General features: G+C 35.6%; 1 protein-coding gene across 1 annotated transcript; it reads left to right on the forward strand.

Moving 5' to 3' along the window:
• LOC129240513 (roquin-1) lies at positions 1 to 13,518 on the forward strand. The gene is made up of 4 exons (XM_054876362.1): positions 1 to 168; positions 7,279 to 7,441; positions 7,502 to 10,654; positions 10,724 to 13,518. Exons 2-4 carry the CDS (start codon positions 7,280 to 7,282, stop codon positions 10,967 to 10,969), a joined length of 3,561 nt encoding a protein of 1,186 aa, XP_054732337.1. The 5' UTR covers positions 1 to 168; position 7,279; the 3' UTR covers positions 10,970 to 13,518.
• The last annotated feature ends 4,265 nt before the right edge of the window (positions 13,519 to 17,783 follow it).

Below are 17,783 nucleotides of genomic sequence, written 5' to 3' on the forward strand. Positions count from 1 at the left end.
GATTTATAATTTTTTGCATTTTCTACCGATTTTACAAACGTACTCAATTGAAGAATAAAAAATTAAATTGTGAAAGGGACCACGTCGATATATGCGATTGAATTATAATCAATTTGCCGCGATTAGTGACTTGAATTCAGAAGAAATAGTAATATGTGCATTTTGAAGGTGCGTAACAAGTATAAAATAAGAAAAAAATAAACTAACGAAAAAGTGAAAAAGTTATTTCGAAAAAAGTGCAACGTAACAACAATCTTCATTTTTGTATCGATTACAAAGTCATTGCTTTGCTGGGCCATTGAATTGAAAAATAAACAAGTGAACAATAAGTTTCATAATTGGACCTGACTAATAAGAGGCTCTGCTAATATGCGTGTAGCCAAGACAAAAAAATGCTATAAAATGTTGCATTCCTCCTATTAGCAGAACTAAAATTGTTGCATACGTAAATATCTACATACATATATATTTTTCATAATTAAAAATACCACTCCCCTGTGGAAACGATTATCTTCCTGTTGATCATGCGACAACTGCGGAAATCAAACACCAATAACAACAATATTTATTGCTATTATACGAAATTTCATATATTTGCCCTGACTCTCCTACATTTTTCACACCCTCCTCTTTATAAAAACCACAGCGAAACTCCCAAGAAAAGAAAAAAATCATTAATTTGACCACCAGCACTGTGCCTGCGTGATTTATGGGGTAATATATTCCTTTCCATGCACGATGTATCATTCTGGCTTCTCGTGTATCTTGTAGTTTTTCAAAAAGTTTACGTTTTCCTCATAGTTTTTGCTCGCATTTGAGCGAAATACCATTTTCCTTTCAATTAATATTGCAGGCGGTGGCACCAACAACGATGTGATGAAAAAGATAATTACCCCTTCTCTGATTTGTTGTGGATAGCAGAATTATGTTGCAGATGATCGCTGTAACCAAACCAACATAATAGTAGCAGCAACGTCGACGTCGCCTCGACATGGTGACGCCATGTAAGCAGTCGTGGCTATTATTTTGTTGTTTTGCTTTGCCATCGTCAACAACATCTAACAAATTCTCTTTGTTTCTGCTTGCATTGCTTACGTACACAAAAGCAACAACGTCGGCGCAGTTGATGCCAGATTCACCAGTACCGTAATCGTCGACGCTAGCAGCAATCTGATCGCTACTAATAAATATATTTTAGTATTTCTATTGCAGTATTATAGTAATATACATGCATATATATTCACATTCATATATGTATGGGACATAAGTGAGCACTCCTTGGTTACATGCCCTGTGCCAAATTATAAAGGACCCAATAATAATTTTGCAGATCCTTAAACAACTACTAATGCAAATGCATTTCGTAATTTTGTTTAATTTTTTCATTTACTGATTTTCAATTATCTTTCTCAGCAACAGCTGCTGCGTTGGCAATGATTTTCATTCATATATTAGCTGCTTGTTCTCCGTGCTTTGGTGCTTAACCATTTTCTCTTTTTAGTTGCGAATTTTATGAATGAATAGGTGTGTTTCCTTGAAATGTAAATTTTTACTACATGAAAAATATTTGTAAGCTTAAGAGTTATAACGTGTCATATTATGTAATTAAACTAAACTCGAATCTCCATAAATATCCATTGTATTGCGTCTAAAAATAGTTTGGTAAGACCAAAAATAAATGTTTGGCATATAGTAAAATTTATCTTGATACACATACATATGTATGCGTAAAGAGACAAAGTGAAAATTCCGTAAGTTATCAAACCGTTTTTGGCATCATTTTGAGCAACATAGACATAAGTATACTCATATTTTATATCAGTATATTAAATATTACAAAGCTATTGCATGATGCACAAACATATTGTGTTGTGATGTGTTGTAGAGAAGACTTATCCATACACCAACGTAAGAATGATGTATTCTGTTGGTGTGTCGTATACATACATACACATAACGTCATGAATCAATTAAAAGTCATAATTTTTCCCCGTGAAACCACTTTATTTAACTGAAATAAAAAAAATAACTTTCAAAGAACATGAAAAAACATTCATTTAAAACGAGTTTTAACATATTGTTTTTCACTTCATTTATTTAAGCCTATGACTAAAAACGCCTTACAGACTACAATACAAAACAAAAAAAAACTGCATAAAAATTAAATGATAAATAAAGAAAAATTAAAAATAATATAAGATAAAATGCTAACGCAAGCAATGATCTGCACACCGAAAAATCAATCTCCAGTTTATTAAGTTCGTTTAATACATAAGGGAATAGTTGGACCTTTTACTAGCCATGGACTTAAGCTACAGTGTAAAGATAAACAGATAAAGCTGAGTATTTTGAAGAATGCGATTTAGTTATTTAGACGACGCAATATGGATACATTTATCAATATTAAAAGGTAGTTTATTTATAATTCAGTTTACTTATTTAAGTCACATTGAGGTGCACTTATATCCGTCGGGCAGGTAATATTACTATAAAACTAAAACAGGCACAAAAGACATTAAACAAAACAAATAATTAGAGATCGGATTCTTATGCAAGTGCATATTTTTGTTTAACATCACATGAAGTTCGCACCTAGGTAGAAACTCATCATTATAAAATATTCAATTTGCATAAAAATCCGATCTCTACAAATAATACAGGCCCAAGAATGCTTACTTGAGGCACACCCGAAGTGGCCACGAAAAAGGATGGCTTTTATATTGATGAATTCTATAAAAAGAATATACTTTGAGTCGTCTACGACTTTAACCACGTTTGAAATACTAAATGGAAAGCAATACTTTCAAGTTTTCATTTTTAAACGCATAGATGCACTACCAAAGAAAAAAAATTGTCTAATTAGTGATTGTTGGACGTCCACAAACAAAACCATGTTGATGCGGATCTAAAATTCTTTTGATTTAATTAATTTTTCCTTGAGTACTTTCTCAAACAGTTCTGAGCAGCTAGTTATTTTAGAAATTAGCCTATAATTTTGAATATCACTATTACCGAGTTTGAAAGTCAGAGTGATACAGGCGACCTTCCACGGCAACGACCTTCATTCCAACAGCACGTTACCGGATTTATATCCAATCAAGTACTGTCACTCTGGCAGGATTTTCCGACATTTAAAGGAAATGTTTATGCTGCTACAAAAAGAACGTTCCAGCGATAAATAAAAAATGTCTGTTGAGAGGGATTGAAATATTTGTTTAAGGCACTGAAAAAGACAAGTTTAAAGAAAGTAAGAAAGAGATGAGCCTATCAAGATCGCTTTTTAGAGATGTCGTAAGAGCTGGGATGCTATAGGTGACGTTAAGCGCAGTGAAAGCTATTGCTCCAAAGTGTACAAGTAAAAAGCGTGAAAAATTAAAGCTTCCAGCGTAGGTGACAAAATTCGATCGGCAAAAGGTTTTATCGAGTCCACCAAAGCAGACTTCTCGTTTTAGTTTAAATAAATTAGAATATTTCAGCACCCTTTTTGGGCCGAATATAATTCCAAAAGCTTTGGGGTTTAACTTTAGCTCGTTTTCGTAACGAACGATGAGATTGTTATATAATAATTTGCTAAACTCATTAAATCGACCTATAAAATTTAAATACTTTTCTTTATAACTGAGAATATAAATAGGTGGCTTTAAATAAATTAAAATATTTGTTCCTTTTACTCTTAAAAAAAAAAATAATAAATAATTGGCGCGTACACTTCTGTTAGGTGTTTGGCCGAGCTCCTCCTCCTATTTGTGGTGTGCGTCTTGATGTTCCACAAAATGGAGGGACCTACAGTTTCAAGCCGACGAACGGCAGATATTTTTATGAGGAGCTTTTTCATGGCAGAAATACACTAGGAGGTTTGCCATTGCCTACCGAGGGGCGACCGCTATTAGAAAAATGTTTTTATTAATTTTGCTTTCACCGAGATTCGAACCAACGACTTCTCTGTGAATTCCGAATGGTAATCACGCACCAACCCTTTCGGCTACGGCGGCCGCCTTTATTCTTTAACCTTTTTAAATCTTTAGTTTACCAGGGCAACTTATTTATACGAGCATTGGGTAAGCGAGATTGCTGTGAAGGGTTTCACAGAGAGAAAGGAAAAGCGGATTACAATCTATAACTAATATTGCTTTCCTTTTCTGTGCACACAAACGCATTTGCTCTAAGTCCGAAATCGCAACAAGGTTATCCAATCGCTTGTTGGCAGCAGTACTTGGGCTGAAGTCAAGAAAATGTTGATGGCGACTGCTGGAGCACAACAAAATGCTCAGCAAACAGTTTCTGCTCGAAGGTTTCACCGACTAGAAGCTGAGCCGCCTCCAAGGTACGTCAGGAGGCATTTCTTCAATTATTCTGACGAGATCCAGAAAAAACGAACCTATAGCTACTGGACCGGACACTATATAGACAGACGCTAAATGACATTCATCGGGAGACACTTACCCCCTTCCTAAACTCCCGACCTCTGAATGCCGTCATCAGAGTCCAACCACCACCTATTGCAGATGAAGAGCGTCAGCTGTTTCGAGAGACCCGCGTAACTTTGATACAATTCCGTTCTGGATACTATAGCATACTAAACTCCTATCCAATCAGAACCGCGACATACCCAATATACTATGTCCAACATGTGACGGCATTCCGTACGATACCACAAAATACCTTCTCACATGTCCCATCAAACCTACTCACCTAATATCAATCTCCCCCTGGGCCCAATCTGTCGAAACAGCACGTTTCCCGGGTCTACCGTCAAATGAGTTAGACAAAGACGAACGGTTACTACATCTCACAGACAGGGTTTAGTAAGCTGTTACAACAACAAAAACATGATAGGAATGAAACATAAAAGAAATATGAAAACTCTATTTGTGAAACAACAACAAGACGTACGGCACAAATAGGAGGAGGAGCTCGACCAAACGGGTGTAAGCGCCAATTATATATATCTATATATGTATATATACAATATATGACATCAGAGTTGCCATAAAACTAGATTCTTTATTTCATAAGACAACATCAACGAGAATATCACAAATCAAGGGAGGAGATCGGCCAAACATCTGTCAAAGTGACAATTATTTATTTTTATTTATTTAGCTAATAAAATAAATCTTGAATTAAACTACTTATAAAAGAGATTTTAACCATCCATGAAGCTATTTTTTTTTCAATATTTCGAGATTCTATTGACCTCAGTTAAGGCTCCACTATTAGAAGCATTTAGAGCATGCAGGAGACCTATGAAGTCCTACATGGAAAAACTCTGAGTAACGAAGTGTTTTAGTGGGAATATTAAAAAAATCCTCTCATCGACATTCAACAACAATCGAAGACGACAAGGACATAAGTATTCTCCTATTCTGCGGAGATCTTCCATTTATTGTTAAACATTTAGATCCGTAGACGTGGATAAAAATACTTTCTGGGTTCTCTCAACCTTAGCAACATGGCATGGAAACCAAACAGAAGATGCGTACTCATGCATCGAACGGATTAATGCCATATAACAAAGCTTCAGCGTATATGTGTCAGTGAAATCCCAGCTGTGACGCCCAACAAAGTAAAGTAAATTTTGTGACGACGGCTGGTTGGACTGATGACGGGCCACTTTCTGTGGGCAAAGCACATGGAAAGGTTGGGCATCTCAGACAGTGTACTCTGCCCAGCTTGTGAAGAGGAGGATGAGACGGCGGACCACTTCCTGTGTGTCTACCCCGCCTTCGCTCGAATCAGGTTTGAGGTCTTTGGCAATGATGTGTTAAGAAGCGACCATCTTGGCTCCTTGGCACCACAAGATCTACTCAGATTTCTTCGGAGATCGGGTAGATTTAAAGAAAATTAAAGAAAATCCAAGTGTAGTACAATGGACTCAATTAATGTCTGAGTGCTGCACTTGCTAGTTGTCCCGACAAAAAAAAAAAAACTTTGTGATTACACCCAAATCTTTAATTTGGACCACATGGATGAGAGGTGTCGTTTCAAATACAAAGAAACTTCATTCAAATGAAATTAAATCATTTTTATAACTGATGATGATTAATCGCGCCTATCACTGGGCGCATAGTGCTAGAACTGGTTTCAACAACAATTTGTGTTCCGAGCAATAGGTTTTTAGCCTAGAATCGCTAATCTCGTGGTGGGACAGCCACCTTAGGTATCCGCAACCTGTGGCCCGTTCGGTAACCTGCAAATCGGCTTCCACGCAGATCCATAATTTTGCGATACCGGAGTTAATCAGATAAAATTTACATGTTTTTAATTTTCGACGATCTGACCTTTGACCAGTTTTAGCACCTGTAATATAATTATCCACAAAAAATTCATTTTATTACATTTTTTATTCCTTGCTAATACATATTTCTCAATTGAAAATAAAGCATTAATTAAGAAAACCATCAATGCATATTATTTATGCGCGAATGCTCTCCAACGATTTCTGTCAGCCGCTATGTGTCGAATTTGGTTCCAGGTGGCGGTGGAAGAACTCTCGAGGAAGATTGTGCGCATCCAACTTTGACGTGGGTGACCTCTACGTCGATTTCCTTGCGGATTCCATTGAAAAGCCATTTTGGCAACATTATCGTCTTCTCTACGGAAAGCATGTCCAATCGATTCCATTTTCGTCTTTTTATTTCGGAAGTAATTGTGAAGCTTTTAGGAAGCAGAAGAGGGTCCATATTAGAGACTGCTCTCGACCAAAAAATACGGTATATATGTAATTCTTTGGCATTTATTGAAAAACGTTTTATATGAGCTTTGATTTAATGTATGTAATATATTTTTTATTATGATTTACGTTTTTTATAATATAAATATAATTTTTTAGGAAAGTTTTTGTTATCCACTTTAAGTTTAATAAAGTTTTACTGAATTAGGAAAATAATTTAATTAAATTTATTTTAATAAATAATTTGTTTAATTTGAAAAGAGTTTAGTTTAAATTGAAAATGCTTTATGAATATCCCAAGGATGTCAACACAACGACGTACATATAAAAGTATACTATAGATTTTTATTTAATTGTTGTTTAAAAGTATAAAATATTTCCCATACATTTTTGGGGAATACTACTCTTTTGAATTTCTTTTTTGCCTGCTATTACCAAAGGGGGAAAATATCAGAAAATCTGATTCCTAACTGTTTGATACTTTGTGTCCGCAATAGATGCAGAACCAAGTAACTCCGGTCAATCGCCACAGCCATATTCGGCTGTGTCAAGTCAAAGTATTTCGTTTAGTTTTCGCAATTTAATGAGCTTTTCTTTAATTACAGAATGCCGATTCAGGCGCCTTCATGGACAGATTTTCTCTTTTGCCCCATTTGTTGCAATGAGTTCGCTATCAGTCACCGTCTACCAATAAGTCTGGGATGTGGTCATACTATATGTCGCCAGTGCCTGGCCACCTTACACAATCGCCAATGCCCCTTCGATCAAGTAAATTTATTTGATGACAATTCGCAAAATATTCCAATAAAAAATGTTTTAAATTTTTAGACTACCATCACAACCGATGTCGACAATCTACCCATAAATAACGCTCTACTTCAGTTGGTTAGCACCAACACAAATACAAACAGTACCAACAAACCTGGAAATGCTAACGATAACAGCAATAACAATGGCGGTGGAAGCGGAAGCGGAGGCGGAGGCGGAGGCGCCTCGGGAAGCGACGGCGATTCAAATTCAGTTGCCAGATATACTCCTCCAAGTGTTCGTCAGCTGAATCCCGAGGATCTTAGATGCTATAATTTGTCGAACAAATGTATAGAAAATCTGGCTCTGTATCTTGCTACCAATAATGGCAACTTTGGTAGTCCACTTTCGCGACCGATGCAACGAAAACTTGTAACTTTAGTGAACACTCAGCTAATGGAGCGCGAAGGGCGTGAGCGTGTGCTGCGGGCGGCACGTTCATTAGGCGAACGTACCGTTACCGAACTGATTTTACAGCATCAAAATCCACAGCAGTTGAGCTCAAATCTCTGGGCAGCAGTGCGTTCTCGTGGTTGCCAATTTTTGGGCCCAGCAATGCAGGAAGAAGTATTGAAATTAGTTTTGCAAGCACTAGAGGACGGGACAGCATATTCTCGGAAAGTGTTGGTGATGTATGTTGTCCAGAGATTAGAGCCTCGATTTCCTCAAGCGTCAAAAACTAGTATTGGTCATGTTGTACAGTTATTATATCGCGCCAGCTGTTTCAAGGTATCGAAACGTGAAGCGGACTCGTCACTCATGCAGTTGAAAGAAGAGTTTCGTACTTACGATGCACTCCGACGTGAGCACGACGCTCAAATCGTACAAATAGCTACTGAAGCGGGCCTACGCATAGCACCGGACCAATGGTCTTCCCTGCTCTATGGCGACACAGTACATAAGTCACATATGCAAAGCATTATTGACAAATTACAAACGCCGTCCTCATTCGCGCAATCTGTACAGGAGTTGGTTATAGCTCTACAACGTACCGGTGATCCGGCTAATTTATCCGGTTTAAGAACACATCTTAAGCATTTAGCCGGCATCGATCCATCGCTTGAAAATCCTCCATCATCATGGCAGGACGTAGCTAAAGCGTTGGAGTCTGTACATGAAGTAGTTGTAGGGTTGGTAGAATTCGTACAACACCATGGCAACCGCAAGCTGCAAGAGTACACAACCGGTCAGGCGAGCACGAATACTAAGTATAAAATAAGTTTATGTCGCGATCTAACCGTTAGACGTAATTGCCCTCGTGGGTCCAGTTGTACTTTTGCACATTCTGAAGAGGAGCTGGAAAAATACCGCGCGAAGAATCGTAAAAATACTAAGTTAAGCAGCAGCGGTGGACACTCCGGTGTGTGTCCTGTTGTAATTGGAGCAGTAAACAGTGCAAACAATGTGAAAATTGATTTTCCATCACATAATCATCCGCATAGCCATGGTCATAATCTCCACCAGATCACATTGATGCATCCCAGAAATGATAATTCCGCCCCAGTTTCGGCGGTCACATCTCCATTTCGATTCAGCGGTCCACCATCTATGCATAGCAAATTACCTCGCGGAAGTTATGGTGATGCATCATCATCATTACAACCGCATGGTGCACCAGGTTCACATCGCCAAATGAGGCCCTTGCATCATAGTCCTATTCCGCCAAACAATGGGCAAGTAATGCCGGTGCCAACTACCGCACATTGTTACGATGCACCATCCTTTGGCAACACGTTGAACTTTTCTGTACCAACAACTGGACTACCACCACATTTGCCTCAGGGATTAACCAACGTCAATAGCTCGCAGATGGTAATGCGAAATTCTAGTGGTGGTGTGCTCTCACCCAGGAATTTCCCAACGACCTTGCAACCCCCGGGACCGCATCCACCCTTACCGTCAAATTTACCCACCAACAACCCACCGAAACATCATAATAACAATTTGGTCACATCTCTTAGCAACCCGCTATCTAACAAATGCTTGTATAATGCATTGTCTCCTGAATTCTACAATTCGGGTATGATGGGTATGAATACACGTCCATCGTCTTTGTTTAGCAATAATAACAACGGTAATGGTGGGGGCATGAATGGCAAGAACAGCACTGAATTAAAAGTAAACTTAGCGCCACCCGAAAGGCTGAGGTCACCACATCTCGGCGGCATGTGGGATCAGCAACTTCATCAGCAGATTGGAAACACAACAACTGCAGCCGAAGTTATTGGAGGCTCACCAGTACATCAATCGATGTACTCACCCAGCGATGACATATTTGGTAAGAAAGTCAATAACATCAACATGGATCTTAACAAAACGCTAAATGGACTTACACTTGGCGAAGCGTACAAGTTCAAAAATGATTACGGCACAGGAGGAAACACTGTTCTTCCAAGTACAGCACTAACAAATGCAGCAAGCAATAAGGATAGTTTACTTTGTGGCGACTTGCAACCTCGGCAAACCTTCTGGCCCGCGCACAACAGCAATATTGGTGGAGGTGGTAACCTTGGAGACACTCCACAAGAACGTAGTTCAATTGTGCATAATATGGGAATAAATTCGTCACCAGGACCATTCCGCGATCGTGACAGTTTCGTTCGTTCAGACTCTATATTAGATGACGACGCTGGAACGTTCGAAGTGCCTGTAACGTCTGCAAGCATGGGCAGTAAGTTTGGTCCCATATGCCCTATGTACAAAGGACACAGTAGTACGGCTACCGATACTTCCAGCCCTAATACATATCTCGACAGCTGGAGTAGTGGAAATGCTAGAAGGCAGTCACCAAATAAAGAGCATCCATTGCTGCATCGAAATACCACTGGCGACATCAACTACTCAGTATTCGCAAATGATACCGAGGGCGGACTGGCATTGCAACTGCGCCAACAGTTACAGAAACATCAGCAACAACAACAGCAGCGCCAACGTCAAAATATGGCACATCAACATCCACACAGATCGTCGGCATTTGATAATTTTAACAGCATGCAAAATTCGTTGCTGCGTGATTTGCCATTTAATCATATCAACAGTTTGCCAAGAGACCGCGAAGCAGGTTGTGGTGGATCTGTTGTTGGCGATGAAAGAGCTAATTTTGAGCTAGGATTTAATACGTTCCCAAATATGATATCCAGCGTGGATGACAATGCCAATATCGATCTAACCAAGGTTGTCAATACTGCAGTTTCATGTTAAGCCATGGAAAAATATCATATTATTAAATTTCTATCATTATAGAGCTCCTCGATGTGGAATAGTGGACTAAATACAAACTTCTGGAATGATACACAATCCTCTGAAGCTGCAAACACCAAGGAACGCCAGCAACAATACCAGCAAGGATTACTAAACATTAATAATAAAGAGCGAAGGAGTGAAGAAGGCATCATTGATAGCGGTCGAATGAGAGATATTGAGCAAGAACTCTCCAAAATTGTGGACAAAAGCTGGTCAAATGCGGATGACAGCGGTATTAAGTTGTAGTAGGTAAAGCTCTACTGCAGGTAAGAAAGCATAGTAATATGAAAGCAGTGTATTGGCGGAAGCCGGCAAAGGAATATGAAGCAAAGGAAGGCCCCTTAGAAAGGCTTGAACTGAGTTCACCGTAAATTAATCCTCAAAATTTACATGTAATAATAGAGCAACTGTGATTGAAGTAATGAAGCATCGGTTGAATATTGCTGAATGCTTCGTACATTCAGAAACAGTCATCCTTTCAGTCTAAAATAGAAAAAAGAAAAAACAGTTTTTAAATTAAAAGAGAAGCAACATACATAGAAGTTGAGAGGAAAAGACAACCCACTGCAGAAGTCACGACGTTGTTAGTGCATTTCTTTTTTAGTGAATTTCTTGCGTTGAAAACTTGCTGTATTTTGTATAATTTAGAAAAGTAGATAGAAAGCGGCTCTGAGGAAAATGCATTTTCCTCTTTCTCAAAAATATTGCAAATTGCAATACCTAAATGAGAGCCAAAGAGTGTATAGCGTAGAAACGAATGTAGAAAGTATTGTGCGAAACGACTATTATTAATTGTAATTGTAAAATTTTTGTATTAGATATTCCTACGATCGATTGTGAAAATGGTAGCGATACTAATAATTCTAATGACGTGATCAATATGAAACTATATTTTATAGACGTTTAATGAAAGCAAACTCAAAAATAATGTAATATTTTTGTATGAATGCAACCACTAACCGCATGATGTCGCTTTTATGCAGCCACACACACCTACTCTTCTTATTACACGAACACATACATACATAAATACACTAGCCCAACAGGAAGTAAATCAATATACATATATGTACATATATAAATAATAAATGTATTTATTCAAAAACGTTTCAGTGCTTGACTCACTGCTTATACTTCCGACTGACATAAAAGAAATGTTGTAACATTCACTCTAACTAAAAATAAATAAAACAGCGTCTTCGCTAAAGAACAATTAACTCCCGCTGGGCACGTTTACATACACATAAAACATAAAACACAATAATATAAAAACAGAAAACATTTAAAATAATTAAATTTAAAATTATTATATACATGCCTATATCTACATACTATATATTATATATTTCTTAAAGAAATTTAAATTACGCTATTGGGCGATGTAAGGTGAGATCATGATATGACAATGATAATTTTTTGATGAAATTGACGTTTTTAAATAATTACCTTTTGTCTGATAAAAGATTATAAACTAGAAAATTTATACAAACGAAAAAAAGCAAAAACAAAAATGAAAATGTATGTACATACCATAAACTGATAATATATATGTATATGTATATTTGATAAATATCTACACATGCATTAGAAAAACGATGATGATGTTTGTTTTTCATTACTTTTATCATTCGTTTGTAGTTCTGTACAATTGGAATTCTGTTTGTCGCTAGTTCGATTTTTATTCTGGTTCTAATTGTATTTCTAATTGTAACTTATTCGTATACGTTCAAAGATGACTCCTATTTATTATTACAAATATGTGTGTAGTAAATGATAAACTAGTAGCAAATATCTCAAATTACATATAAATGACATGAGCGAAGGCAGAACATTGTATTTTACAAGCTTTTTAAAGCAAACAGAGCGTTCATGTATTTGTGTATAAAACAATTTAATATTATATATTAAAAGTCGCGTGAAAACAACTCAATAATTGATTGATTGATTGATTGATTAATTAATTCATTGACTAACTCTTTAACTAGTGTTATTGCCTACGTTACAAGATTTATTGATCGTTGTTACTATTTCTACTAATATTAATGGATGGTTAGTTCAAAGTTGATGCCGCTGGTTCTTCGAAGAATAATAAGTGGACGATAGAATTTAAAATAAAAACAAAACTGTCAACTTGTAAGAAGTCTAAAAAGATTTTAAACCGATTTCATTTGCAATATGTAAGAAGTCTAAAAAGATTTTAAACCGATTTCATTTTGTGCATTTGGCTTCCAACTTACCTCCAGCTTTAAAAGCATTTCTATTGCCTTCATGTATTCCTCCCATATGTTTTTAGTTGTTAATTTGTATTATCATTACAAGTCAGTTATACTGAGATTTTCGCTTAAATGCGCTACATAGACATTACTAAATTTATATTATTAGCAAATTTAAAAAATGTTTTGTAAATTAATTGCAACATTTGTTGAGCCTTATTAGCAATTTACTTATGTGTATGAAGTGTTGAGCAAAGCTCAAAAATAAAATGCATCTAATTTTTATTTGTGCATGTCTATTTTAGCCAACGTATGCATATACATATGTATATGCTATTAGATACATATATGTATGTCCTTACTCAGGAAGTTGTTCCCCTAATCCACACCAGAAACCAAAATCCGCAATTATCTTTTCCGTGCTGTAAAAAATATATATTTATTTTTGTTGTTTTCCTCCTATATACTAAACTCAACGCATTATATAATCCTTTTTTATAAAGGTGTAAATATATATATTTTTAATTACTATGTAACTTATTTTAGTGTAAAGAAATGCTTGTGATCTAATTAATATTAAACCAATACAAAATTATTACACGCGTAATTACAAATTTCTGCATGCAATTTCTCAGAACCACAATAAAATGCAAAATATAATTTTAATTGATATTGATATTGTAAATTATTAATTTAAAATTATATTATTAAATTAAATTTCCCAACACCACACAACTTTAAGATTTTTGTTATCTCTTGCAAATAAATAGATCAAACATGAACATTTTCATATTAATCTGCTGAATAGTTGCCTATTTCGAAATTAATTTTACACACACCAACTGAACGACGTAGCCGCCGAATGACAAGCTCGATCGGAGTATTTCTTTTGCAGTATGCACATACCGTGACTCACAGCTTATTTGATGGAGCAAAAAAAAATTAAAATATCAAATATATTTTATGGTATTTCCATTACTGAAAAAAATCTTATATTTATTTTATTGTTAAATAACATGTTTTATTTAATAACAAAAAATGTTTCTTCATGAGAATGATTGCCATTGAATTTGCCATTAAAATAATTCAGTTAAAGTTTTGAGGTCAAACTTTAATGATGCACTAAATTTAAAGTATTTAAAAAAAACATAAACACATTAATATTTCATGATTACGGCTAACACTTAGTGGGTTATCCCCTCTGATTCAGAACAGCTTTTAATCGGGAATTGATAGATTATACAAGTTTTGCTGTATAATCGGATCTAATATTATCCCATTCTGCCTGTAGTGCCCGTTTCAGATCAGAAGCATTAGAAATATTGTGGTTTCTTATTTTATTTTCCAGCACTGACCACAAATTCTCAATAACGTTGAGATCTGGACTCTGTGCAGTTTTAGATAAGGCAAGTTTTTACAATACCAGACGTATGCTTGGGTTCGTTGTCTTAGTAGAACCTAAACGAATCCCTAATGCCCATTTTATGCGCACTAGCAGATCCAGATACATCTCTTTATTCATGTTTCCTTCGATAAATGTTAAATTTCCCACGCCTGAATAGGACATGCAACCCCGTACCATCATACTGCCCCCGCCGTGTAGAGCGCAAATTAGATGGTTGAAGCGCGGTGTTTGGTTTTTCTCCAAACGCAGGACTTGCCATCAGACCTGAAAATGTTAAATTTGCTTCCATCCGCAAAAACAACGGACTTCCAGAACGAAATGTCTTTCTTCAAAAGCTGTCTGCAAAACTCTATTAAGGGTGGTTAAGTTTCTAGGGCCGGTTTTGATTTTGAATAAAATAAAATTTTTTTTAGGAAATTATTGTCATTTCTCTTTATTATCATAATAATAGGTATGGCTCAATTACATACGTATGGAACAAAATGTCGGCCAAATGGCCGCCGCGGCCTCGGCGGCACACCTCCATCCGATGGTCCAAATTTTCGATGACGCTGAGGCATAATTGAGGTTCTATGCCGTTAATGTGCCGAATTATCTCATCCTTTATCTCTTGCATTGTTGCTAGTTTATCGACGTACACCTTTGCTTTCAAATAATCCCAAAGAAAGAAGTGCAACGATGTCGTTGACGTTTAGGTGTGGTTCACATTTAACATCGGCCCTTGAAATTTAACCACCCTTTATTACGAGCATTAATCAACGGCTTATTTCGGGTAGTCCTTCCATGAAAATTTTCTTCGCGCAGAACTCTACGAACAGTTTCAGGGCCACAGATCTTGCCTAAGTATTTTTCGACTTCGTTCATTAATTTTGGAGCGCTTTAATCTGATTTTTCTTTAACTTTGCGAACAATCCACCTCTTATCTGCATCATTAAATATTTTATTTGGCACACATTTGCCCTTATCTGCTATCCTGTTTTCGTGGCGAAACCTTTCTATAATTTGCTGGACATTTGAGGAACTAATAGCAACAATTTCTCCATTTTTTCCTTGGCTTTTGCCCTCTTTACAATGACGAATAACGTTTTCCCATTTAAATAAATTTAAATTTTTTCAACTTTTCTTTAAAAATTTTTTTGAGAATGACTTAAGACGCTAAGCTAAACAAAGAAAAATGCATTTCACCGTTATTGCATTCTCAGAGAAAATATAAAATGCACAGCATCATTTAAGCTGTGAGCATATTTTGATGAGAAAAATATTTGTTTCTATATTTTTTCAGCAAGCTTTGTTTTTGTTATTGTTCTTTCTGCAGTGGTAAACAGTAGATACATATCTCATTACAAGTCGTATACATTTCTTTTATTAAATTTAATAAACATAGAGTAATTTTCTTTTTTCCAAAAAAAGTATTACCTGCATCAAATAAGCTGTGAGTTACTGTATATGCCTACATACATATGTACAATAGAGAGTTGCATAACTGTTTCTGCCTCTTTTGCGTTTTACAAAACAGTAAAAATCTGCCATTAACTATTTACAATAATCTAAACCAAATTCGGAAAGTTTTAATTTTCAGTTTGCCGTATGCATAAGAACACTGCCGCGTTTAAAAAGCTAAATTTCAGAAGGTGGTGGTAAGTATTGCACTAGGAATGTGAAGCAATAAAAGAATTTGAAAGAAGGGTAATAAATTGTGAAAATTTCAAAAAAGGTTTAAAGTTATTTAGTGCATTGTAAACAATAATTCAATTCGCAAAAACCAGACCACAAAAGACTTCTGAATAGATTAGTAATTATTCACAAGATGAGCTGTAGTGATCCTCTCTCCAACGCTTGCAAAATTATAACTGATATATAAGTAAAAATCGGTTATTTAGCAAAGATGGTACTGAGTGACAAAAATAAAATTCTGATGGCAAAAGCAGGTGGCACAGCATGCAAGCAAGGATGATAGATACCAGGTTTGCTCATTAGGTATGGTGAAAAATATTTTTTTGTAGGGGAACTTTAGATTCTACGTCATTCGTTTTGTGTTTCACAAAATTTAGCTTTAGCTTAGTGAAACACAAAACGTCGGCATATCTGTCAAAATTCGCTCAGAGCCGAATAATGGACTGCTAGGTAGTACACATCTAAAAATCTTTTTACCATGGCATGCAAGCAAAAGCGTTATGATGTCGTCAGCTCTATTATGTCGTCATGGGAAAGAAAGTTATACTCGATCTGTATAAATGTAAAGTTATTCTTCAAAGCTCCACCAAGAATAAATACATATTTACATCGAAGGTAATTGCTTCTTCAGTAATGAGTTGACTTATTCGGCTACTAAATCGATTTAGTTGTTCATGAAAAAAGTTCTATTCTTAAAATACGACTTAATGAAAATATAGTATAATTTGCCAACCCGAAACAATTGTATATCCTAACAAAACGCAGACGTTTGGGCCTTTAATAGGCAATAGAGAATTGCAAATGCAATAGTAGCTTTAATGTTATGGCTAAATTGTTATGTAAAAGCGTTTTTTTTTTTAATTCGAAAACATTTTTTTAATGTATGCTCATCATGTTTTTCCTTTCTCTTCACGTGTTGAAGCTAAAAAATGTAAATATAGTACCTTTGTAGGTATTATGGAGTGATATTTATTTGTTCACGATTTTGTGTAGGACTTTTTTTAGTGTCATAAGAAAATGTTAAATTGCATCGAATACCGACAAATTTTGTGTACCTATTAAATTTTATAAACGGAATTACGAATTCAAGGCAAACAATTTTTTTATGTTTTTACAAATTTCTTAATATTTTAATGTGCATTTGCATGTTAACTCTGAGAAATAATTTATATATCCTGCAACAGCAACATCAACTTTGAAGCTATTCATCCAGATTGCGATTATTCATTTAGTACCAGACACACATTAAAAGCTGCTTTCACATACATATGCATATGTATGCATGTACCGATACGGCTATATACATATGTATGCATGTGAATGTGTGAGCGTTTTAATTGCTAATAACAGCTCCATCAGACTATAACTTAAATAACCTGAATAATAACACAAGCCTATTCAAATTTATGATGGAAATGTGCAAAAAATTTATTAATATACTACCCTAACAGCTAACATTTTAGAGCACTTTATTGATTTCTTTCAGTTAATTAATTAATATTCTATAAGCACTAACATTTTAAACACTCTTGCGTGATTTCTTTCATTTTGGATATTATTTTCTTTTTATAAAAAAAGAACTATTTCTTAAAAAAAAAAATGTATATCGAGTGTTTAATATAATATATATTTTAATATGTTATGATAAAATAATGCAAAATTAAAGAAGGTGCTAAAAAGTGGTAAATAGTCGCGTATGTTGCCACAAATTGGTTGTCAAACATTCAGCAGCACTATTGGCAAGTTTACAGAATCACCAAGATAACTG

The sequence above is a fragment of the Anastrepha obliqua genome, chromosome 3 (genome assembly GCF_027943255.1).
Source record: "Anastrepha obliqua isolate idAnaObli1 chromosome 3, idAnaObli1_1.0, whole genome shotgun sequence".
In the NCBI taxonomy this organism is placed as follows: domain Eukaryota; kingdom Metazoa; phylum Arthropoda; class Insecta; order Diptera; family Tephritidae; genus Anastrepha; species Anastrepha obliqua.

Coding starts and splice junctions, on each gene's coding strand:
- LOC129240513 (XM_054876362.1), top strand. CDS start 7,280: ATGCCGATTCAGGCGCCTTCATGGACAGATTTTCTCTTTTGCCCCATT. Junction 7,442..7,501: donor GCCAATGCCCCTTCGATCAA/GTAAATTTATTT, acceptor TTAAATTTTTAG/ACTACCATCACAACCGATGT. Junction 10,655..10,723: donor CCAATATCGATCTAACCAAG/GTTGTCAATACT, acceptor CTATCATTATAG/AGCTCCTCGATGTGGAATAG.